At 40.4% G+C, this 27074-nt stretch overlaps 1 protein-coding gene across 3 annotated transcripts in view; it reads right to left on the minus strand.

Annotated features, from left to right (window-relative positions):
• The window catches only part of LOC139753857 (metalloendopeptidase OMA1, mitochondrial-like), a 103070-nt gene that overhangs the window by 32401 nt on the left and 43595 nt on the right, over positions 1-27074 (minus strand). For all 3 annotated transcript variants that reach the window (XM_071670798.1, XM_071670799.1, XM_071670800.1), the window contains exons 5-6: positions 23435-23608; positions 9943-10050 (exon numbers count right to left, since the gene is read on the minus strand). In XM_071670798.1, coding sequence (XP_071526899.1) covers positions 9943-10050; positions 23435-23608 — 282 coding nt within the window. The remainder of the gene's footprint in view (positions 1-9942; positions 10051-23434; positions 23609-27074) is intronic.

Raw genomic sequence — 27074 nt, forward strand, 5'->3', positions numbered from 1 at the left:
TGGCCTACACACACATATACATATATGTATATATATATATATATATATATATATATATATATATATATATATATATATATATATATATATATATATATATTTTTTTTTTCATACTTTCTCGCTGTCTCCCGCGTTTGCGAGGTAGCGCAAGGAAACAGACGAAAGAAATGGCCCAACCACCCCCCCATACACATGTATATACATACGTCCACACACGCAAATATACATACCTACACAGCTTTCCATGGTTTACCCCAGACGTTTCACATGCCTTGATTCAATCCACTGACAGCACGTCAACCCCGGTATACCACATCGCTCCAATTAACTCTATTCCTTGCCCTCCTTTCACCCTCCTGCATGTTCAGGCCCCGATCACACAAAATCTTTTTCACTCCATCTTTCCACCTCCAATTTGGTCTCCCTCTTCTCGTTCCCTCCACCTCCGACACATATATCCTCTTGGTCAATCTTTCCTCACTCATTCTCTCCATGTGCCCAAACCACTTCAAAACACCCTCTTCTGCTCTCTCAACCACGCTCTTTTTATTTCCACACATCTCTCTTACCCTTACGTTACTCACTCGATCAAACCACTTCACACCACACATTGTCCTCAAACATCTCATTTCCAGCACATCCATCCTCCTGCGCACAACTCTATCCATAGCCCACGCCTCGCAACCATACAACATTGTTGGAACCACTATTCCTTCAAACATACCCATTTTTGCTTTCCGAGATAATGTTCTCGACTTCCACACATTCTTCAAGGCCCCCAGAATTTTCGCCCCCTCCCCCACCCTATGATCCACTTCCGCTTCCATGGTTCCATCCGCTGCCAGATCCACTCCCAGATATCTAAAACACTTCACTTCCTCCAGTTTTTCTCCATTCAAACTCACCTCCCAATTGACTTGACCCTCAACCCTACTGTACCTAATAACCTTGCTCTTATTCACATTTACTCTTATATATATATATATATTTTTTTTTTTGCTGTCTCCCGCGTTTGCGAGGTAGCGCAAGTAAACAGACGAAAGAAATGGCCCAACCCACCCCATACACATGTATATACATACGTCCACACACGCAAATATACATACCTACACAGCTTTCCATGGTTTACCCCAGACGCTTCACATGCCCTGATTCAATCCACTGACAGTACGTCAACCCCGGTATACCACATCGATCCAATTCACTCTATTCCTTGCCCTCCTTTCACCCTCCTGCATGTTCAGGCCCTGATCACACAAAATCTTTTTCACTCCATCTTTCCACCTCCAATTTGGTCTCCCACTCCTCCTCGTTCCCTCCACCTCCGACACATATATCCTCTTGGTCAATCTTTCCTCACTCATTCTCTCCATGTGCCCAAACCATTTCAAAACACCCTCTTCTGCTCTCCCAACCACGCTCTTTTTATTTCCACACATCTCTCTTACCCTTACGTTACTTACTCGATCAAACCACCTCACACCACACATTGTCCTCAAACATCTCATTTCCAGCACATCCATCCTCCTGCGCACAACTCTATCCATAGCCCACGCCTCGCAACCATACAACATTGTTGGAACCACTATTCCTTCAAACATACCCATTTTTGCTTTCCGAGATAATGTTCTCGACTTCCACACATTCTTCAAGGCTCCCAGGATTTTCACCCCCTCCCCCACCCTATGATCCACTTCCGCTTCCATGGTTCCATCCGCTGCCAGATCCACTCCCAGATATCTAAAACACTTTACTTCCTCCAGTTTTTCTCCATTCAAACTTACCTCCCAATTGACTTGGCCCTCAACCCTACTGTACCTAATAACCTTGCTCTTATTCACATTTACTCTTAACCTTCTTCTTTCACACACTTTACCAAACTCAGTCACCAGCTTCTGCAGTTTCTCACATGAATCAGCCACCAGTGCTGTATCATCAGCGAACAACAACTGACTCACTTCCCAAGCTCTCTCATCCCCAACAGACTTCATACTTGCCCCTCTTTCCAAAACTCTTGCATTTACCTCCCTAACAACCCCATCCATAAACAAATTAAACAGCCATCGAGACATCACACACCCCTGCCGCAAACCTACATTCACTGAGAACCAATCGCTTTCCTCTCTTCCTACACATACACATGCCATACATCCTCGATAAAAACTTTTCACTGCTTCTAACAACTTGCCTCCCACACCATATATTCTTAATACCTTCCACAGAGCATCTCGATGAACTCTATCATATGCCTTCTCCAGATCCATAAATGCTACATACAAATCCATTTGCTTTTCTAAGTATATATATATATATATTTCATTTATTTATTTATTTATTTTGCTTTGTCGCTGTCTCCCGCATTTGCAAGGTAGCGCAAGGAAACAGAAAGAAGAAATGGCCCAACCCACCCCCATACACATGTATATACACACACGTCCACACACGCAAATATACATACCTATACATCTCAATGTACACATATATATACACACACAGACACATATATATATACCCATGCACACAATTCACACTGTCTGCCTTTATTCATTCCCATCGCCACCTCGCCACACATGGAATACCATCCCCCTCCCCCCTCATGTGTGCGAGGTAGCGCTAGGAAAAAACAACAAAGGCCCCATTCGTTTACACTCAGTCTCCACCTGTCATGCAATAATGCCCGAAACCACAGCTCCCTTTCCACATCCAGGCCCCACACAACCTTCCATGGTTTACCCCAGACGCTTCACATGCCCTGATTCAATCCACTGACATCACGTCAACCCCGGTATACCACATCGATCCAATTCACTCTATTCCTTGCCCGCCTTTCACCCTCCTGCATGTTCAGGCCCCGATCACTCAAAATATTTTTCACTCCATCTTTCCACCTCCAATTTGGTCTCCCACTTCTCCTTGTTCCCTCCACCTCCGACACATATATCCTCTTGGTCAATCTTTCCTCACTCATTCTCTCCATGTGCCCAAACCATTTCAAAACACCCTCTTCTGCTCTCTCAACCACGCTCTTTTTATTTCCACACATCTCTCTTACCCTTACGTTACTTACTCGATCAAACCACCTCACACCACACATTGTACTCAAACATCTCATTTCCAGCACATCCATCCTCCTGCGCACAACTCTATCCATAGCCCACGCCTCGCAACCATACAACATTGTTGGAACCACTATTCCTTCAAACATACCCATTTTTGCTTTCCGAGATAATGTTCTCGACTTCCACACATTCTTCAAGGCTCCCAGGATTTTCGCCCCCTCCCCCACCCTGTGATCCACTTCTGCTTCCATGGTTCCATCCGCTGCCAGATCCACTCCCAGATATCTAAAACACTTTACTTCCTCCAGTTTTGCTTCATTCAAACTTACCTCCCAATTGACTTGACCCTCAACCCTACTGTACCTAATAACCTTGCTCTTATTCACATTTACTCTTAACTTTCTTCTTTCACACACTTTACCAAACTCAGTCACCAGCTTCTGCAGTTTCTCACATGAATCGGCCACCAGCGCTGTATCATCAGCGAACAAGAACTGACTCACTTCCCAAGCTCTCTCATCCCCAACAGAATTCATACTTGCCCCTCTTTCCAAAACTCTTGCATTTACCTCCCTAACAACCCCATCCAAAAACAATTGAAACAACCATGGAGACATCACACACCCCTGCCGCAAACCTACATTCACTGAGAACCAATCACTTTCCTCTCTTCCTACACATACACATGCCTTACATCCTCGATAAAAACTTTTCACTGCTTCTAACAACTTGCCACCCACACCATATATTCTTAATACCTTCCACAGAGCATCTCTATCAACTCTATCATATGCCTTCTCCAGATCCATAAATGCTACATACAAATCCATTTGCTTTTCTAAGTATTTCTCACATACATTCTTCAAAGCAAACACCTGATCCACACATCCTCTACCACTTCTGAAACCACACTGCTCTTCCCCAATCTGATGCTCTGTACATGCCTTCACCCTCTCAATCAATACCCTCCCATATAATTTACCAGGAATACTCAACAAACTTATACCTCTGAAATTTGAACACTCACTCTTATCCCCTTTGCCTTTGTACAATGGCACTATGCACGCATTCCGCCAATCCTCAGGCACCTCACCATGAGTCATACATACATTAAATAACCTTACCAACCAGTCAATAATACAGTCACCCCCTTTTTTAATAAATTCCACTGCAATACCATCCAAACCTGCTGCCTTGCCGGCTTTCATCTTCCGCAAACCTTTTACTACCTCTTCTCTGTTTACCAAATCATTTTCCCTAACCCTCTCACTTTGCACACCACCTCGATCAAAACACCCTATATCTGCCACTCTATCATCAAACACATTCAACAAACCTTCAAAATACTCACTCCATTGCCTTCTCACATCACCACTACTTGTTATCACCTCCCCATTTGCGCCCTTCACTGAAGTTCCCATTTGCTCCCTTGTCTTACACACTTTATTACCTCCTTCCAGAACATCTTTTTATTCTCCCTAAAATTTAATGATACTCTCTCACCCCAACTCTCATTTGCCCTCTTTTTCACCTCTTGCACCTTTCTCTTGACCTCCTGTCTCTTTCTTTTATACATCTCCCACTCAATTGCATTTTTTCCCTGCAAAAATCGTCCAAATGCCTCTCTCTTCTCTTTCACTAATAATCTTACTTCTTCATCCCACCACTCACTACCCTTTCTAATCAACCCACCTCCCACTCTTCTCATGCCACAAGCATCTTTTGCGCAATCCATCACTGATTCCCTAAATACATCCCATTCCTCCCCCACTCCCCTTACTTCCATTGTTCTCACCTTTTTCCATTCTGTACTCAGTCTCTCCTGGTACTTCCTCACACAAGTCTCCTTCCCAAGCTCACTTACTCTCACCACCCTCTTCACCCCAACATTCACTCTTCTTTTCTGAAAACCCATACAAATCTTCACCTTAGCCTCCAGAAGATAATGATTAGACATCCCTCCAGTTGCACCTCTCGGCACATTAACATCCAAAAGTCTCTCTTTCGCGCACCTGTCAATTAACATGTAATCCAATAACGCTCTCTGGCCATCTCTCCTACTTACATATGTATACTTATGTATATCTCGCTTTTTAAACCAGGTATTCCCAATCACCAGTCCTTTTTCAGCACATAAATCTACAAGCTCTTCACCATTTCCATTTACAACACTGAACACCCCATGTATACCAATTATTCCCTCAACTGCCACATTAGAAGCAGTGAAAAGTTTTTATCGAGGATGTAAGGCATGTGTACGTGTAGGAAGAGAGGAAAGTGATTGGTTCTCAGTGAATGTAGGTTTGCAGCAGGGGTGTGTGATGTCTCCATGGTTGTTTAATTTGTTTATGGATGGGGTTGTTAGGGAGCTGTGTGCAAGAGTTTTGGAAAGAGGGGCAAGTACGAAGTCTGTTGTGGATGAGAGAGCTTGGGAAGTGAGTCAGTTGTTGTTCGCTGATGATACAGTGCTGGTGGCTGATTCATGTGAGAAACTGCAGAAGCTGGTGACTGAGTTTGATAAAGTGTGTGAAAGAAGAAAGTTAAGAGTAAATGTGAATAAGAGCAAGGTTATTAGGTACAGTAGGGTTGAGGGTCAAGTCAATTGGGAGGTAAGTTTGAATGGAGAAAAACTGGAGGAAGTAAAGTGTTTTAGATATCTGGGAGTGGATCTGGCAGCGGATGGAACCATGGAAGCGGAAGTGGATCACAGGATGGGGGAGGGGGCGAAAATCCTGGGAGCCTTGAAGAATGTGTGGAAGTCGAGAACATTATCTCGGAAAGCAAAAATGGGTATGTTTGAAGGAATAGTGGTTCCAACAATGTTGTATGGTTGCGAGGCATGGGCTATGGATAGAGTTGTGCGCAGGAGGATGGATGTGCTGGAAATGAGATGTTTGAGGACAATGTGTGGTGTGAGGTGGTTTGATCGAGTATGTAATGTAAGGGTAAGAGAGATGTGTGGAAATAAAAAGAGCGTGGTTGAGAGAGCAGAAGAGGGTGTTTTGAAATGGTTTGGGCACATGGAGAGAATGAGTGAGGAAAGATTGACCAAGAGGATATATGTGTCGGAGGTGGAGGGAACGAGGAGAAGTGGGAGACCAAATTGGAGGTGGAAAGATGGAGTGAAAAAGATTTTGTGTGATCGGGGCCTGAACATGCAGGAGGGGGAAAGGAGGGCAAGGAATAGAGTGAATTGGATCGATGTGGTATACCGGGGTTGACGTGCTGTCAGTGGATTGAATCAGGGCATGTGAAGTGTCTGGGGTAAACCATGGAAAGCTGTGTAGGTATGTATATTTGCGTGTGTGGACGTATGTATATACATGTGTATGGGGGTGGGTTGAGCCATTTCTTTCGTCTGTTTCCTTGCGCTACCTTGCAAACGCATGAGACAGCGACAAAAAAAAAAAAAAAATATATATATATATATATATATATATTCTTTTTCTTTTAAACTATTTGCCATTTCCCGCGTTAGCTAGGTAGCGTTAAGAACAGAGGACCAGGCCTTTTTTGGAATATCCTCACCTGGCCCCCTCTGTTCCTTCTTTTGGAAAAAAAAAAAAAAAAAAGAAAAAAAAAAAAAAAAAAAACGAGAGGGGAGGATTTCCAGCCCCCCGCTCCCTCCCCTTTTAGTCGCCTTCTACGACACGCAGGGAATACCTGGGAAGTATTCTTAATCCCCTATCCCCAGGGATATATATATATATATATATATATATATATATATATATATATTATCCCTGGGGATAGGGGAGAAAGAATACTTCCCACGCATTCCCTGCGTGTCATAGAAGGCGACTAAAAGGGGAGGGAGCGGGGGGCTGGACATCCTCCCCTCTCATTATTTTTTTCTAATTTTCCAAAAGAAGGACAGAGAAGGGGACCAGGTGAGGATATTCCCTCAAAGGCCCAGTTCTCTGTTCTTAACGCTACCTCGCTAACGCGGGAAAATGGCGAATAGTTTGAAAAAAAAAAATATATATATATATCCCTGGGGATAGGGGAGAAAGAATACTTCCCACGCAGTCCCTGCGTGTCGTAGAAGGCGACTAAAAGGGGAGGGAGCGGGGGGCTGGAAATCCTCCCCTCTTGTTTTTTTTTTTAATTTTCCAAAAGAAGGAACAGAGAAGGGGGCCAGCTGAGGATATTCCCTCAGAGGCCCAGTCCTCTGTTCTTAGCGCTACCTTGCTAATGCAGGAAATGGCAAATAGTTTGAAAGAAAAAAGAAATATATATATATCTTTACATGCCTTGCATTTGACAAATATACACTCCCAATTGTTGCATGATTTGGCTCACTATTTGTCAGGGTTTTACTGATAATGTTATTGTACTGGAAAGCAACATTACAAGCACTGTTTTTTGGAACATGTCTTCATAGCTTTTCAGTTAGCTTTGTTCACAAACCACTTGGGATAATATAACTGCCTAAAGATATTATCCAAAATGGACTAAATACAGCCTTGCCAAGGGTGACTTTTCACTTGTGGCATAACCTCATGCTGGTGGAGCTTAGTACAACCAAATAATGATCAATAGTTATGACATGGTATGGAAGTTCTGATGGTACTGGAAGAGCATGAGTCTTAGACTCTGAATGCAGAAGAGGGTGGGTGTGATGGAAATGAAATGCATGAGGACAATATAATGTGAAGATAGTTGATTATGTAAGATATGACAGCATGAGAGAGAAGTGTGGTAATGAGTATGGTTAAAAAGGCTGAACAGGGTTTGATGAAATGCTTCAGACATATGACATCTAAAGAGTGGTTCTGAGCAAATGAGGCCATTCTTCATCTGTTTCTGGTGCCACCTTGCTAATGCAGTAAAGAGCAACCAAATACGAAAAAAATCACGTACAGGTACACCACCAATTTTCTGGCACTTTTGGTTCCAACACCTTACTGGATTCACCATTTTGCCTGACCAACTGTGGTCACGTAATAATAATAAATCAACACACCTCTAACCCACTAATTATGCATCTCCCATGTGTCTAAAGTATACCATGGACTGTTAGAAATTTAAATCAAACAAATATTAAATGTTTGAGCACCCTAAATTATTTGATCCTGTAGAGTCTTCTTCGTCTTCAGTTGTTAGTGTTTTCCTAGGTGTGCATTACCAGAATAATGCAGTTTCATCTGCATTATACACCTGCTCAGGACTGAGGTGCTCGTCAGCTATGACTTTCACAAATTCGTCCACATACTCGGCAGTTCCTTTGTGGTTTGCAGACCACTTTTCTTCACATACTTTATTCATGGAAATTCCGTGACGCTTCTTGAATCTTTGAAGCCATCCTTCACTATAGTCATGCTCATGTTGTAATTTAAGTTCTTTATGGAACAACTAAGCCTGGTCCATTATCATGTTACCTGACAAGTCCACTCCATCAGTCCGATGCTGTCAAAACCATTCCATCATCACTCGATCGTGCTCAGTACTCTTACCATTACCATCTTTCATAGTTTTTCTAATCGTAATTTGCTTCTTGGAATTGCTGTCTGCATAGAATTTCAATATTTTCTCCCTTTGCTTCTTTATATCATAAACAGTTGATGAACCAATACTGTAGATGTCACACAGCTTACACACCGAAACGCTACGGTCCATTTTTTCAACAGTACTACTTTATCTTGGATCGATATGGACTGGTGTTTATGTCTGACACCACAACTGACACCCTCATATGTCTTAGAAGCCATAGCTGGGTTAAATTTAAGTAAAATAAGCTAAGAATCTCAGAGAATTGTGGTATCACACCATTTCAAGTTTCCTCATGTAATTTTGTCCGGACTAAAGGAGGTGCCAAACCATCATTTGCTGGAAAATCAGTGGTGTACCTGTAAAACCAATAAATAGAAACACCAAAGTTGTCCTACTTAGGAAAAGTGACCAATATGTGTTCAAGTTTGAGTATGCAAATTCCAGAGGAAGATGATGTAAACCCATATCCAAAAGAAGATACACGGGAAAATATGTTGATGAGATGAACATCTGGAATGTAAATGGATAAAGAATTCCACAGCCTAAGTACATATCACTGTTAAGAGGAACTTTTCAAAGTTTATCATGAAGTCAATATTTGAAAGGTATAAGAGGGAAAGGAATAATTATAGCAGATTATGAAATGAGGATCAACATATTATGAGAAAAAAAAGACAAGGTCATAAGCATAATAAGAAGAAATCACAGTATTACATAAGGATGATGATGTACAAAAGAACTAAAAATGCCAACATGCACAAGCAAATGTAGGATGTCTCTTTTCTTTGGCACCTTAAAAATGTTTGTGCCAAAACTTGTCAAGATCAGCAAACCAAGAAACTCATATTTCTACACCCTTGACAAACGCTCTTCTCTTCATTCCTAACATATGCGCCTTCATTTCACCCTTACCATAAATGTCTGTACTCTCAGTAAATCTAGATACGTGTCATCCTTAAAAAAAAAAACTTCATTTCACTCAACAAAAACATCTTCACTATACCCTTGACACCACTTGTGTTCACTAAATTTATGCATTTAAAATATTTTGGATAAGACTATAAAAAAAAAATACAAAGAAGCAAAGTCACCCTCTTATGGAAGGAGAGACAATTACTTCAGGGCATATAAATGAACAGGGCCATAAGCTATTATATTACCCAATCTTTCACAACACTCCTTTATAGCCTAAAGGAAAGGGAGCTTTATACATCCCAACCGATATGCAAAATTCCTTCAGCAGGTAAAGAATTCAAGTTTATGAAATGCACTGTGAGTATAAAAGTAGTATGCTGAACATTCTCTAATTCAGATTTTTTTTTTTCTGTAACTTGAAAATGCTGATATACTAGCAAAAAAAAAATGAAAAAATCCAAGATTAAATACTTACAGTATGTTCAAGAATAGCATGACTCATTTCATGAGCCAAGACAACAGCCACCTGGTCATCATTATCAAACAGTTCCATCATACCTCGAAACATAACCATTTGACCACTCTGGTGAAAGAAAGCAGCTTATAGTTACTGTGAAGCACTATACTCATTCACAAATGTTTTATATAATTAAATCTCTATCTTTTCTATCTATATTTTATACACTTTCTCCCTATATACATGAGAATGCCATGTTCAGAACCTCAAACTGCTTAAGACTCTTAAGCATTTGCTAGTTACAGGCAAATAAATAATGCACCAGTATATTACTACTGGGTTCACAATCACTGAAATCTCACCACACATTACATTATTCCTTTTCATTTTTGACCTTAAGGTTTCAGCACTATGACTCCTTCTAATGTAATGAAATTTTTTTTTTTTTTTTTTTTTATACTTTGTCGCTGTCTCCCGCGTTTGCGAGGTAGCGCAAGGAAACAGACGAAAGAAATGGCCCAACCCCCCCCATACACATGTATATACATACGTCCACACACGCAAATATACATACCTACACAACTTTCCATGGTTTACCCCAGACGCTTCACATGCCTTGATTCAATCCACTGACAGCACGTCAACCCCGGTATACCACATCGCTCCAATTCACTCTATTCCTTGCCCTCCTTTCACCCTCCTGCATGTTCAGGCCCCGATCACACAAAATCTTTTTCACTCCATCTTTCCACCTCCAATTTGGTCTCCCTCTTCTCCTCGTTCCCTCCACCTCCGACACATATATCCTCTTGGTCAATCTTTCCTCACTCATTCTCTCCATGTGCCCAAACCACTTCAAAACACCCTCTTCTGCTCTCTCAACCACGCTCTTTTTATTTCCACACATCTCTCTTACCCTTACGTTACTCACTCGATCAAACCACCTCACACCACACATTGTCCTCAAACATCTCATTTCCAGCACATCCATCCTCCTGCGCACAACTCTATCCATAGCCCACGCCTCGCAACCATACAACATTGTTGGAACCACTATTCCTTCAAACATACCCATTTTTGCTTTCCGAGATAATGTTCTCGACTTCCACACATTCTTCAAGGCCCCCAGAATTTTTGCCCCCTCCCCCACCCTATGATCCACTTCCGCTTCCATGGTTCCATCCGCTGACAGATCCACTCCCAGATATCTAAAACACTTCACTTCCTCCAGTTTTTCTCCATTCAAACTCACCTCCCAATTGACTTGACCCTCAACCCTACTGTACCTAATAACCTTGCTCTTATTCACATTTACTCTTAACTTTCTTCTTCCATACACTTTACCAAACTCAGTCACCAGCTTCTGCAGTTTCTCACATGAATCAGCCACCAGCGCTGTATCATCAGCGAACAACAACTGACTCACTTCCCAAGCTCTCTCATCCCCAACAGACTTCATACTTGCCCCTCTTTCCAAAACTCTTGCATTTACCTCCCTAACAACCCCATCCATGTATTAACTTTCTAAAATGGGAAACAGATGTAATGAAATACATTTTAATTATTTATTTTGCTTTGTCGCTGTCTCCTGCGTTAGTGAGGTAGTGCAAGGAAACAGACGAAAGAATGGCCCAACCCACCCACATACACATGTATATACATACACGTCCACAAACGCAAATATACATATCTATACATCTCAATGTACACATATATATACACACACAGACATATACATATATACGCATGTACATAATTCATACTATCTGCCTTTATTCATTCCCATCGCCACCTCGCCACACATGGAATAACAACCCCCTCCCCCCTCATGTGCGTGAGGTAGCGCTAGGAAAAGACAACAAAGGCCACATTCATTCACACTCAGTCTCTAGCTGTCATGTAATAATGCACCAAAACCACAGCTCCCTTTCCACATCCAGGCCCCACAGAACTTTCCATGGTTTACCCCAGACGCTTCACATGCCCTGGTTCAATCCATTGATGGCACGTCGACCCTGGTATACCACATCGTTCCAATTCACTCTATTCCTTGCACGCCTTTCACCCTCCTGCATGTTCAGGCCCCGATCACTCAAAATCTTTTTCACTCCAACTTTCCACCTCCAATTTGGTCTCCCACTTTTCCTCGTTCCCTCCACCTCTGACACATATATCCTCTTGGTCAATCTTTCCTCACTCATTCTCTCCATGTGACCAAACCATTTCAAAACACCCTCTTCTGCTCTCTCAATCACACTCTTTTTATTTCCACACATCTCTCTTACCCTTACATTACTTACTTGATCAAACCACCTCACACCACATATTGTCCTCAAACATCTCATTTCCAGCACATCCACCCTCCTGTGCACAACTCTATCCATAGCCCATGCTTCGCAACCATACAACATTGTTGAAACCACTATTCCTTCAAACATACCCATTTTTGCTTTCCGAGATAATGTTCTCGACTTCCAAACATTCTTCAAGGCTCCCAGAATTTTCGCCCCCTCCCCCACTCTATGATTCACTTCCACTTCCATGGTTCCATCCGCTGCCAGATCCACTCCCAGATATCTAAAACACTTTACTTCCTCCAGTTTTTCTCCATTCAAACTTACCTCCCAATTGACTTGACCCTCAACCCTAATGTACCTAATAACCTTGCTCTTACTCACATTTCCTCTCACCTTTCTTCCTTCACACACTTTACCATAAAATAAGAGAATAACTATGGAAAAAACATTATTAGTTTCTAAATCAATTATATGATGGGAAGAAATAAGCTATATAAAAGTTATAGATGCTATAATGACTGGAAAATATTTTATACATTTATATATTTATTTTGCTTTGTCGCTGTCTCCCGCGTTTGCGAGGTAGCGCAAGGGAACAGACAAAAAAGAAATGGCCCAAACCACCCCCATACACATGTATATACATACATGTCCACACACGCAAAAATACATACCTATACATCTCAATGTACACATATATATACACACACACAGACATATACATATATACACATGTACATAATTCATACTGTCTGCCTTTATTTATTCCCATTGCCACTTCGCCACACATGGAATAACATCCCCCTCCCCCCTCATGTGTGCGAGGTAGCGCCAGGAAAAGACAACAAAGGCCCCATTCGTTCACACTCAGACTCTAGCTGTCATGTAATAATGCCCGAAACCACAGCTCCCTTTCCACATCCAGGCCCCACAGAACTTTCCATGACTCACCCCAGACGCCTCACATGCCCTGATTCAATCCATTGACAGCACGGCGACCCCGGTATACCACATCGATCCATTCACTCTATTCCTTGCCCACCTTTCACCCTCCTGCATGTTCAGGCCCCGATCACTCAAAATCTTTTTCACTCCATCCTTCCACCTCCAATTTGGTCTCCCACTTCTCCTCGTTCCCTCCACCTCCAACACATATATCCTCTTGGTCAATCTTTCCTCACTCATTCTCTCATGTGCCCAAACCATTTCAAAACACCCTCTTCTGCTCTCTCAACCACGCTATTTTTATTTCCACACGTCTCACCCTTACATTACTTACTCGATCAAACCACCTCACACCACATATTGTCCTCAAACATCTCATTTCCAGCACATCCACCCTCCTGCGTACAACTCTATCCATAGCCCACGCCTCGCAACCATACAACATTGTTGGAACCACTATTCCTTCAAACATACCCATTTTTGCTTTCCGAGATAATGTTCTCGACTTCCACACATTTTCAAGGCTCCCAGAATTTTCGCCCCCTCCCCCACCCTATGATCCACTTCCGCTTCCATGGTTCCATCCGCTGCCAGATCCACTCCCAGATATCTAAAACACTTCACTTCCTCCAGTTTTTCTCCATTCAAACTCACCTCCCAATTGACTTGACCCTCAACCCTACTGTACCTAATAACCTTGCTCTTATTCACATTTACTCTTAACTTTCTTCTTTCACACACTTTACCAAACTCAGTCACCAGCTTCTGCAGTTTCTCACATGAATCAGCCACCAGCGCTGTATCATCAGCGAACAACAACTGACTCACTTCCCAAGCTCTCTCATCCCCAACAGACTTCATACTTGCCCCTCTTTCCAAAACTCTTGCATTCACCTCCCTAACAACCCCATCCATAAACAAATTAAACAACCATGGAGACATCACACACCCCTGCCACAAACCTACATTCACTGAGAACCAGTCACTTTCCTCTCTTCCTACACGTACACATGCCTTACATCCTCGATAAAAACTTTTCACTGCTTCTAGCATCTTGCCTCCCACACCATATATTCTTAATACCTTCCACAGAGCATCTCTATCAACTCTATCATATGCCTTCTCCAGATCCATAAATGCTACATACAAATCCATTTGCTTTTCTAAGTATTTCTCACATACATTCTTCAAAGCAAACACCTGATCCACACATCCTCTACCACTTCTGAAACCACACTGCTCTTCCCCAAGCTGATGCTCTGTACATGCCTTCACCCTCTCAATCAATACCCTCCCATATAATTTACCAGGAATACCCAACAAACTTATACCTCTGTAATTTAAGCACTCACTCTTATCCCCTTTGCCTTTGTACAATGGCACTATGCAAGCATTCTGCCAATCCTTAGGCACCTCACCATGAATCATACATACATTAAATAACCTTACCAACCAGTCAACAATACAGTCACCCCCTTTTTTAATAAATTCCACTGCAATACCATCCAAACCTGCTGCCTTGCCGGCTTTCATCTTCCGCAAAGCTTTTACTACCTCTTCTCTGTTTACCAAATCATTTTCCCTAACCCTCTCACTTTGCACACCACCTCGACCAAAACACCCTATATCTGCCACTCTATCATCAAACACATTCAACAAACCTTCAAAATACTCACTCCATCTCCTTCTCACATCACCACTACTTGTTATCACCTCCCCATTTGCGCCCTTCACTGAAGTTCCCATTTGCTCCCTTGTCTTACGCACTTTATTTACCTCCTTCCAGAACATCTTTTTATTCTCCCTAAAATTTAATGATACTCTCTCACCCCAACTCTCATTTGCCCTTTTTTTCACCTCTTGCACCTTTCTCTTGACCTCCTGTCTCTTTCTTTTATACGTCTCCCACTCAACTGCATTTTTTCCCCTGCAAAAACCGTCCAAATGCCTCTCTCTTCTCTTTCACTAATACTCTTACTTCTTCATCCCACCACTCACTACCTTTTCTAATCAACCCACCTCCCACTCTTCTCATGCCACAAGCATCTTTTTATTTTCCCTAAAATTTAATGATACTCTCTCACCCCAACTCTCATTTGCCCTCTTTTTCACCTCTTGCACCTTTCTCTTGACCTCCTGCCTCTTTCTTTTATACATCTCCCACTCATTTGCATTTTTTCCCTGCAAAAATCGTCCAAATGCCTCTCTCTTCTCTTTCACTAATAATCTTACTTCTTCATCCCACCATTCACTACCCTTTCTAATCAACCCACCTCCCACTCTTCTCATGCCACAAGCATCTTTTGTGCAAGCCATCACTGCTTCCCTAAATACATCCCATTCCTCCCCCACTCCCCTTACCTCCTTTGTTCTCACCTTTTTCCATTCTGTACTCAGTCTCTCCTAGTACTTCCTCACACAAGTCTCCTTCCCAAGCTCACTTACTCTCACCACCCTCTTCACCCCAACATTCTCTCTTCTTCTTTTCTGAAAACCCCTACAAATCTTCACCTTCGCCTCCACAAGATAATGATCAGACATCCCTCCAGTTGCACCTCTCAGCACATTAACATCCAAAAGTCTCTCTTTCGGCCGTCTGTCAATTAACACGTAATCCAATAACGCTCTCTGGCCATCTCTCCTACTTGCATATGTATACTTATGTATATCTCTCTTTTTAAACCAGGTATTCCCAATCACCAGTCCTTTTTCAGTACATAAATCTACAAGCTCTTCACCATTTCCATTTACAACACTGAACACCCCACGTATACCAGTTATTCCTTCAGCTGCCACATTACTCACCTTTGCATTCAAATCACCCATCACTATAACCCGGTTTTGTGCATCAAAACCACTAACACACTCATTCAGCTGCTCCCAAAAAACTTGCCTCTCATGATCTTTCTTCTCATGCCCAGGTGCATTTTTACTGGAAAATATAGAAATGATAATACGGGAAAAGTTTATTTATATATATGAGCTTGCCTTATCTTTAAAAGGCATACCACAAAAACAATGCTATTTCAGTACAAAGTACGAGGTTGATAATCAAAGAGCACAGGATCCTATGGAGAAAAACTGATTTTGAATACAGAAGGATATTTCTATACACAGACATCTATATGAGGTGCAGACACTCTGTCAACAGTGACAAGTGATTGAGAAACTTCGGAAGTAAAAATATTAAAACAAAATTTTTATCAGTCCTAAAGTGATGGGGAACTAAATTCCTTTGATGTGGGGCAAAGGTGTACATTTATTTATAGATGTTCAGGGTTATAAAGTGCAAGTGTACATCAAGAAGCTGGGTATCCTATCCTTATTTGATAGCATGTGGAGCTGGGTTTAGGACAAAGGATCTGCAAATATTCCCCACAAAATATGCATTTGGTTTTGGTGGAAACTATTGTGCCCCAGATGTTTTTAACAAATGATGCAGGTCTGTATGGATCAGCTGAAAATGAAAGGAATACATGATAAAAGTATGAGAATGGAAATGTAGACAATTTTAAAAGGGAACATCAGACAAGGTGAATGCAAGCCAAGGTGGAGAGGAAGTGCGACTTTCAGGTGGAATGGAGGATAGGATATGAGAACAAGTATGTCTTTCTTTCAAACCATTCGTCATTTCCCGCGTTAGCGAGGTAGCGCCAAGAACAGAGGACTGGGCCTTTTTTGGAATATCCTCACCTGGCCCCCTCTGTTCCTTCACTTGGAAAATTAAAAAAAAAAGAACGAGATGGGAGGATTTCCAGCCCCCCGCTCCCTCCCCTTTTAGTCGCCTTCTACGACACGCAGGGAATACGTGGGAAGTATTCTTAATCCCCTATCCCCAGGGATAAGGATATGAGAACAAGTATGTAAGACAATTATTATTATTATCACATGACCACAAGATCTGATTCTCTGTAGGGACTCTTGCAGCTTCATGGATATGCTACATCCAAAAGCAGGGAAGTGATGTTCTCCTTTGGAGTGAGAAGTATCTTGACAATAGTGTACTCCTTTTCATTAAAAATTATATAGACTTGACAGCGGAGACTTTTCACTGAAAGCAGGTGGAGTCCAGTAACACCTGCAAGATGATTTGGAGAGGCATGCGAGAGGAAGTGTGCATGCTATTGAAGGATGAATGATTTAAAATGATATTTGATTACAAGTTTCACATTTGAATTTTGCAAAATTCAAGTGAATTTGTTCCTTGTAATGAGAGAAGGTCATGTACAATACTTCTGGAGAGAACCTGAAAGAGCAGTTTAGGATAAAGATCCAGGAAAGAAACTGTTAGTATTGGGTGAATTAAATGGAAGGATGGGGAACAGAACAAGAAGTTACAGCAGCTATGTGGCTGCAGGAGTATATTTAATTTCATTTCCAACATATTCACCCTCTTCTATATTTTTTCATCCTTGGTCCATACATTTCATTTGCAAAACACTGTCAGGAATACTATATCATCAAACATATCCATCTTTACCCTCACAAACGGTGATTTCTGTTTCCACACATTCCTCAATGCACTTAGAACCTAGGCTCCTATGCCCATCCTATGAACTTTTTCAGCTGCCCAGGATGCAGACCCTACCTCAATTTGCTGGACAATACCCTAATTCAGTTTGTCAAGAATCCTATTCACAACGAGAACGTATTAGATTTAGTTCTTACTTCAACTGAGGATCTTGTTAATAATGTTGAAGATGGAGAATAGTTTGGTACAACTGATCACTGACAAAGTAGTTTCAACTATCTATCTATCTATCTATCTATCTTTGAAGCTCATTCCCCTTGGGAACTCCCATCGAGGGGGTGGCCACAGCAAAAGAGTTTCCACTTGTCCTTACATACTTCACTTGCATACATTCCCCTATTTCTCTTCCTCCAGTGTTCTTCCACTCTTATTTCTCATGTCACAGGTAGTCTTCCCCTCTCAGTTCTCACAGCAACCCCCTTAATCATACTATCGTACACTCTCCTTGTAAACTCCGTCTTGCACTCTTTCTAAATGCTCACAAACCTCAAAGTATTGTACTTCACCAACTCTAGCATTCAACTATTCATTCCCTTTGCATTCCTGCCATATTAAATCTCTCATCCAACTATTACTTTCTTCATTTCATCTATTCATATTACATGGTCCTCTTGACAAAGCAAGTAATACTGGTCAAGATGACAGTTTTGAAAAAATACCCAACTTTAAACTAGCACATTTTGATGATCTTCGCATTGCCCTTGACAGACAAACCTGGGATGATATGGTCAGTGAAAACAACATGAATGTAACTTGGAAAAGCTTCAGTGAAACCTTCAAAGCAGTATATGGCCTGTTTCTAAAATGAAGCTTAGGTGGTGCAACAATGAAATGAAGTGCCTTTTGTCTAAGAAAGTAGATTGCAAGAAACTCAAAGATACCAATACCCAACACAAGAGTGAGTTATGTAAACCTGTGTAAAGAAACTAAGAGAATTACATACAACGAAAACTTCAATATGAAGTGTATATTTTAGAAAACAGCAAAAGAAACCTTTAGGAGTTTTATAGTTAATTATGGAAACTGGTTGGTAGGTTCAGGAAAATAAAGCCATAGCAAAAGTCTTATATGAATTTTTTTGTATCTGTATTTATGATCAAAGACACAACTCACATCCTGAATCCAGAAAGGAGAGCATTCTGCAACAAACTGACAAAAGTTGAAGACATACTATCAGCAATAAAAGGTATGAAAATAAACAAAATGGCAGGTCCTAACAAGTTTTAATGAAGGACAATGAAAGAGGCAAAAAATTATATAGTTAAGCCCTCAACCACCCTTTTCAGTGTCACATGCTACAGGAAAAGTTCCAGATGAACTGAAGTTTGCTAGTGTAACATGATATTCGAAAAAGTTAATATATCACTGCCCAGAAATCATGGTCCACTTAGCTGAAAGATTGTTATTGGAAAACTTTAGGAAACCATCAGCAGAAACAGAACTGAAACCATTTAAAAGACGAACCCCTTGATAAAAAATTTTCCTCGAAATTACTCATGTTTCACAAACCGCTTGTTTTTTTCATGATAAATCAACATAAATGATGAAAGTATAGTAGCTGATTTAATATATCTAGGTTTTCAAAAAGAATTCAGTAAGGTTTTGCATCAAAGGTCATTAGTAAAAATTAAGTCACCTGATACTGATGGAGTTGTACTTTGATGGATAGGGAAACTAGTGGAGTGGCCATAAACAAAGAGTTGTGATTTACGTCAAACCTCAGAATGGCTGGATGTAACAAGAGGTGCGTCACAAAAACCAGTCTTGGGATTAGTCCTCTTTCTCATATAATGATACTGATAATGGACTGCATCACATCAAAATTCACTGATGGCAATAAGCTGGGAAATAAGTCTAAAAATGAATTTAAATGTCAGCAGCTTCAAACTGACAGACAAATTAATGGACTGGGCTCAAAGATGGTACATGAATTACAATATTGTTAAGTGTAAAGTTTTATATATCTGTAGTAAAAAAGAAGACAAGCTACAGTATGAGTTTTGTTGAATGCAAAAGGTAAATGAGTTCAAAGACTTGAGTGTAATGAGCTCTGGTGACCTAAAACCACACAGAAGCAGTAAAAAAAGCAAACAAAATTCTTGGGTTCATAGGTAGTGACTTCAAATTTAACTCTAAATTAATCATCCTTACTCTTTACAAAGCACTGGTTTTTCCTCATCTTGAATATTGTGTTCAGTTTTGGTCACACTACCTGAAAAAAACAGACAGACAGACTGGTGAGACTGCAGTGTAGCACGACTAAGAAGATTCCTGGGCTGGGAAACAAATCATATGAGAGCTGCCGACCATACGACTTTGAATCTATTTAGCTTCACAAAGAGGTTAAGAGGGGGACTAGTACAAGTACTCAAAACTTAGGTCCTTGATAATCTTGATCTAACAAGGTAAAGACTTGATTTGTCTGACTTCACAGATAGTAATGGATAAATCTTGTGGGCAAATGTTTTACCCTAAATGATGTGAAGTACTTTTTCTTCAACAGGATTGTTAACATATGGAATAATTTACCTATTAAAAAGAGGTTGAAACCAGTACTATAAGTACGTTTCAGAACTGATGATAAATGTTTCGCTTCAAGTCCATCACTTACATAATTGCTCCTCCTAAGTCACACTGATAATTTGAAGGTTATTGTCTTTGAATTATCTTCATTCATTCTAGCTTTTACCAAACTGATCTGTGAGTCTCTGATATCTTCCAGTACCACAAACAGCCTTGTAAGGATCCACTGGTCTGTTACTGTTTGAATTCCTTCCTTTGAATAATACACCATCAAACATACACATTACCCTCATAGACAGTGATTTCTGTTTCCACACAGTCCTCAATGCACCCTGAACCAAGGCCTCCTTGCCCATCTTGGGAGCTCTCCTCAGCTCTCCCGGGTTCCATCTACTGATATCCACCCCATTTTCATCAGGTTCTCTCCATTTAAACTTACTTTTCAACCAACCTGTATTGTTACCCTGCTAAAGTTAAATGTAACCTTACTTTTATTCATAGTACCCCTTATCTCTCCCTTTTCACACACTCCCAAACTTACACACAAGCTTCTGCAGTTTCTCACTCAAGTTTGCCACATGACTCATATCATCAGCAAACAGCAACTGATTCACCTCCCAATGCCAGCAGACTGCAGGTTTACCCCTCTCTCTAAGACCCTCATATTCACCTCCATCATCAATCCATCCATAAACTGATTAAACACAATAGTGATATCACACATCCTTGATGTTAATCCACCTTCACTTGAATCCACTCATCCTCCTCTCTTCCTACTCACACACACATGCCTCACTTTCTCAATAAAAATTTGTGATTGCTTACTGAAGCTTTCCCTCTTCATTTGTAAAGCCTTCCACAAAGTATCTCTTATCAATCAAATCATATGCTTTCTCCAGATCCTTGAATACCACTTACAAATTCCTGTTTCTCTATATTTCTCTGATAGACTCTTCAAAGTAAACACCCCTTACCACTCCTAAAACTGCATTATATCTCTCCAATCTGATGCTTTGAGCAAGTCACCACCCCATCAATCAATACTCATCTACATAACTCACCTGGTATACTTTTACCTTTGTGTCTCCCTTGCCTTTATACAAACCAATCAACTACATAGTTACCCCCTTTCATAATAAATTTATTGGCAATCCCATCCAATCCAGCAACATTGCCACACTTGTCATGACTTTCTCACTACGTATATCTCTAAATCCAAAACACCTCACATGTGCCACCCTATAATCTAACACACTCAGCAGTCCTTCAAAATACTCACTCCATCTTTTCACCTCATCTCTACCTGTACCACTTTCCCATCTGCTTCCTGTACTGTAGCTACTGTTTGTTTTCCTGTTCTCTTTACACTATTAATCCCCTTCCAATTCATTTTTTTATTCTCCCTAGTTTATCAATACTCCCACACCCCAATTCTCATTCCCCCCTCTTTTTCAGCCCCTGCTCCTTCTTTTCTTCCTATTGCTTTCCTTTGTACATCTCCCAATCACTTGCACTGCCTCCCAGCATGTAATATCCATACACCTTCCTTTTCTCTTTCACAAGCGACTTAACTTCCTCGTCCCACCACTTACTACCCTTTCTTGCAGATCCATAACTCACACACTTCTCTTACATATGTAAGCACTGCTTCCTTAAAATTTCCCATTTCTCACCCATTCCCTTCATTTAATTTACTCTCAACTTTTTTAATTCTACTAATTTCTCCTGATATCTATTGTCATTCTTCACCCAATCTCTCCTATTATCTCTTCACACAAGCCTCATTTTCATCACCCTCTTGTCATTCTTCACCTAATCTCTCCTAGTATCTCTTTCAACAGGCTTCATTCTCACCACTCTCTTGTCATTCCTCAACCAATCTCTCCTGGTATCTCTTTATTATCACTACCCTCTTCCCATCCATATAATTTCTTCTTTTTCACTAAGTCTGTATAAACTTTCATCTTCAAATCTACCAAGCAGTGATCAGACATCATACCAGCTATCCCTCTCAGCACATTTACATCCAAGAGTCATGCATGCCCACCAATTAGTACAGCACATTTACATCCAAGAGTCATGCATGCCCACCAATTAGTACATTATCCAATAATGCTCACTTACAAACTTCACACACTTTTTAAGCAAGTATTTTATCTATTCATCGCCATCGCTGACACCCATTCCCTTAAGGAACTCCTTTAAGGGGGTGGCCACAGCAAAAGAGCCTCCATAACTGATGAACTCCAGCACTGCTTCTTTGTCTTTAGTGCCTCACCTTTAACAGGCCACTGGCAGAGAGCAATGCTAGAGCAGTGTATTCCCAATCACAAGTACTTTTTCAGCACACACTTCACAAGCTAGTCACGGTGATTATTATTATGGTTTAATTCATAAATCTTTTCTTGATACAATCAATGTAATTCATTCATAATTTTTCAAAACCAGATACTTTTAAAAGTTTGTAAAATTTTCAACTGCATCAGTCGGATGTAGTGTTGTCAAGGCTTGCAACCTTTTCATGCCTCTTCATAGGCAAATTTTAATGCTGGAGGAACCACTATCCATAAAATCACTCATCTGACTGGTTCTTTAAATCTAGCTAAAAGCCACTTAATTTTCTTCCAAGAAACTTCTTGAAAATGTGCTGTCATTGGGATTACTCAAAATACTTTTTTGAGTAGGGAAAATATATATATTTAAGAAGGCAAAGGCTCAACAAAAAGTGATGGGGGAGGAGGACTAGATAAGGAATCACTGAAAGCAGTTAGAGAAGAACAAAGTACCATAAAGAGTGGATTCATCAGTGAAAGAGTTAGCTACAGATTGATTAGATCAGAAGAGGGTACGAAAGGCTAAGATGGAGAAGTTGCTGGAAATGCTTTTGGTTAAGAGTCAAAGAGATTTATCAGTGAAAGTAGACATACTATCAGCACACATTATTTTTATGAAGGAATGCTCAACTCTACTTATATCAGATCTGCAATTATTCCAAATAGAAATGAAGGAGGAAGGAGATTCTGGAGTGGCCCAATATGCTCTATCCCTGATGTGACATGCAAAGGAACAAGGTAGATCAACCATGACTGGGGAATAACAGTTTAGTAGAAGGGATAAATAAACAGACATTGACAGACAAAGAGAAAGACAGATAGATATACAGACAGACAGATACATAAACAGAAAGACAAGAATTTAGAGCATAATCACTTACTGGCAAGACAAAGCAGTTGACCAAGGGATCATCAATAACAGCGACTGTCCATGATTTAGTGTACAACTGGGGGATGTCATTGTTTGCCTGCAGTATCTGATTACCAACTCTTCTTACTTGCTCTACCATGGGGTGAGTTTGTGGCATCAGTAGATGTCCATATTGTGCCATTTCCTGCCAATATAATGGATTATGAAAAGTTAATACAGGATCTCTAAAACCAAAACACAAAAGGTATACAGGTAAATGTCCAGAACAGATTTGTATGGAGTATTAAGCTTTTACAACCGGATACAGCTCAGTGATGGAAGGACATAAGTAAAATAACCAAGCATTTAAATACTTACTGGAATATATCATCAGTATTAGTCTTATATTAATCAAATGAAAACATTTCTTCTTGTGTGATGCAATCCTGTTTAACAACAAAAACTAAGTGATTATATTAATGATCAACCCTTAACCATTTCCATATGCTCTGACTTTCAAATTTAACTTCTGATGTAATTTTCAAGAAGCAATTAGTAAAAGCAGGAAAAAAGAGGCAGCAAAGCAACAATTTTCTTTGAAGGCTCAATTATCTATTCCCGACAATACCCTATTAATGTAATAAAGATGTGCAGGTATGTAACAAAAAGGAGAAAACATATGGAAATGGAACCAATGAGGAAAATAAAATCCCTGTGCATTCTCATTTGTACAGTCTCCTGGAGTGGCCTGATACTTTTTAAGGTCAGACTTGACTTCATCAATGCACTGATACATCTGTGATAATTTCATAGAAAAAAAAAGATGCTCACATGTTTCAAACCTTTTCATGTTAGTCTTATGAATCACGATATTCATTTGCAAAATTATATCCAAAATCTAAATCACCATTTCTATAAAGGAATGAAAAAAAGCAAGGTATCTAGCAATTTTTTTCATACCATCCCATATTCTACCACTGGGGTTGAAACTCTGTAAGATGGGCCTTTAACTGCCTCTAAGTGGGAGCTAGTCCTTCTGTGTATCAAAAAGAAAAAAGTCACACCAGTGCCAAAAAAATTTCTGAATGTAATCCTGGTATTGGATCAGAACTGCACTTGTCCCAAAAAGTTTAACAAGACAATTTGGTGTAATGGCACCTTTTTGGCTACAGCTCATTGATAGAATTCTTACTGAACAATATTACAGTGCCCTTAGACCATAAACCATTTAACCAAACCAATCCTTTACATTTTAGATATAAGGGTAAAAGAGGCCATCATACTGAAAGCCTTATAATCTTTAAGGCCAAAAGATGTAGATCTAGCCATTGTTTCTCCATCTAACTTACATCCATTATGGTTTTATTAACCCAACATATATATAAAGATCTTCATTTGGAAAGTTGTGAAACTTGAAGAAATTGAACCTATAAATGTGCCTGATGGTTAGTAACTACTTTCACAGCAGCATATACTTATATGCCTTGTGATAACCTACTGCTCCCATCAGATAGCTGTACTGTGGAAGGAGCTCACCACTCACATCACTTGATCCAGGCCGTAAAATTAATTCTCATAATCATTTCTCCTTACAGCTTAAATATCTCACTTCCCAAGGCAAACATAGTTTGTTGAGTTAGTTTCTATTTTTAATAAAGAAACGTTTTGCTGAAACTCTTTATTCTTTAATCAAAAATATTAATCATCAATCACATGAATTTAGAGCATTGAATCATAGATAGGCCAGCTATAAATGTTCTCCTATGTCAATTTTTTAAACTACAGAAACAAGGCTAATAGGACTACACTGTAAACTTTGTCAATGATTAAGCTTGCTGTCAATTACTTTTTTCTTACAGTTTGAATTTAGCATTTTGTCCCATGAAAAAAAAGAAAAAAAAAGTCTGATAGTATGTTTATGACACAAAGCCCATGAAAACTCCTTCTCCCTTCTTCATGTTCTTTATCTTTCCTATTAACTTGTTTCACAGTAAAGGATGTTAAACATATCTCCCTGGGGATAGGAGAGAAAGAATACTTCCCACGCATTCCTCATGTGTCGTAGAAGGCGACTAAAGGGGACGGGAGCGGGGGGCTGGAAACTCTCCCCTCCTTGAATTTTAACTTTCTAAAAGGATGAGTCACGCGGGAATGGAAAAAGGTGAGAACAAAGGACATAAGGGGAGTGGGGTTGGAATAGGATGTATTTAGGGAAGCAGTGATGGCTTGTGCAAAAGATGCTTGTGGCATGAGAAGCATGGGAGGTGGGCAGATTAGAAAGGGTAGTGAGTGGTGGGATGAAGAAGTAAGATTATTAGTGAAAGAGAAGAGAGAGGCATTTGGACGATTTTTGCATGGAAATAATGCAAATGAGTGGGAGATGTATAAAAGAAAGAGGCAGGAGGTCAAGAGAAAGGTGCAAGAGGTGAAAAAGAGGGCAAATGAGAGTTGGGGTGAGAGAGTATCATTAAATTTTAGGGAGAATAAAAAGATGTTTTGGAAGGAGGTAAATAAGGTGTGTAAGACAAGGGAACAAATGGGAACTTCAGTGAAGGGGGCTAATGGGGAGGTGATAATAAGTAGTGGTGATGTGAGGAGATGGAGTGAGTATTTTGAAGGTTTGTTGAATGTGTTTGATGATAGAGTGGCAGATATAGGGTGTTTTGGTCGAGGTGGTGTGCAAAGTGAGAGGGTTAGGGAGAATGTTTTGGTAAACAAAGAAGAGGTAGTAAAAGCTTTGCGGAAGATGAAAGCCGGCAAGGCAGCAGGTTTGGATGGTATTGCAGGGGAATTTATTGAAAAAGGGGGTGACTGTATTGTTGACTGGTTGGTAAGGTTATTTAATGTATGTATGACTCATGGTGAGGTGCCTGAGGATTGGTGGAATGCATGCATAGTGCCATTGTACAAAGGCAAAGGGAATAAAAGCGAGTGCTCAAATTCCAGAGGTTCAAATTACAGAGGTATAAGTTTGTTGAGTATTCCTGGGAAATTATATGGGAGGGTATTGATTGAGAGGGTGAAGACATGTACAGAGCATCAGATTGGGGAAGAGCAGTGTGGTTTCAGAAGTGGTAGAGGATGTGTGGATCTGGTGTTTGCTTTGAAGAATGTATGTGAGAAATACTTAGAAAAGCAAATGGATTTGTATGTAGCATTTATGGATCTGGAGGAAGCATATGATAAGAGTTGATAGAGACGCTCTGTGGAAGGTATTAAGAATATATGGTGTTGGAGGTAAGTTGTTAGAAGCAGTGAAAAGTTTTTATCGAGGACCTAAGGCATGTATATGTGTAGGAAGAGAGGAATGTGATTGGTTCTCAGTGAATGTAGGTTTGCAGCAGGGGTGTGTGATGTCTCCATGGTTGTTTAGTTTGTTTATGGATGGGGTTTTTAGGGAGGTGAATGCAAGAGTTTTGGAAAGAGGGGCAAGTATGCAGTCTGCTGTGGATGAGAGAGCTTGGGAAGTGAGTCAATTGTTGTTCGCTGATGATATGGCACTGGTGGCTGATTCGTGTGAGAAGCTGCAGAAGCTGGTGACTGAGTTTGGTAAAGTGTGTGAAAGAAGAAAGCTGAGAGTAAATGTGAATAAGAGCAAGGTTATTAGGTACAGTAGGGTTGAGGGACAAGTCAATTGGGAGGTAAGTTTGAATGGAGAAAAACTGGAGGAA

This window comes from Panulirus ornatus, chromosome 15, assembly GCF_036320965.1.
Source record: "Panulirus ornatus isolate Po-2019 chromosome 15, ASM3632096v1, whole genome shotgun sequence".
NCBI classification, from domain to species: Eukaryota; Metazoa; Arthropoda; class Malacostraca; order Decapoda; family Palinuridae; genus Panulirus; species Panulirus ornatus.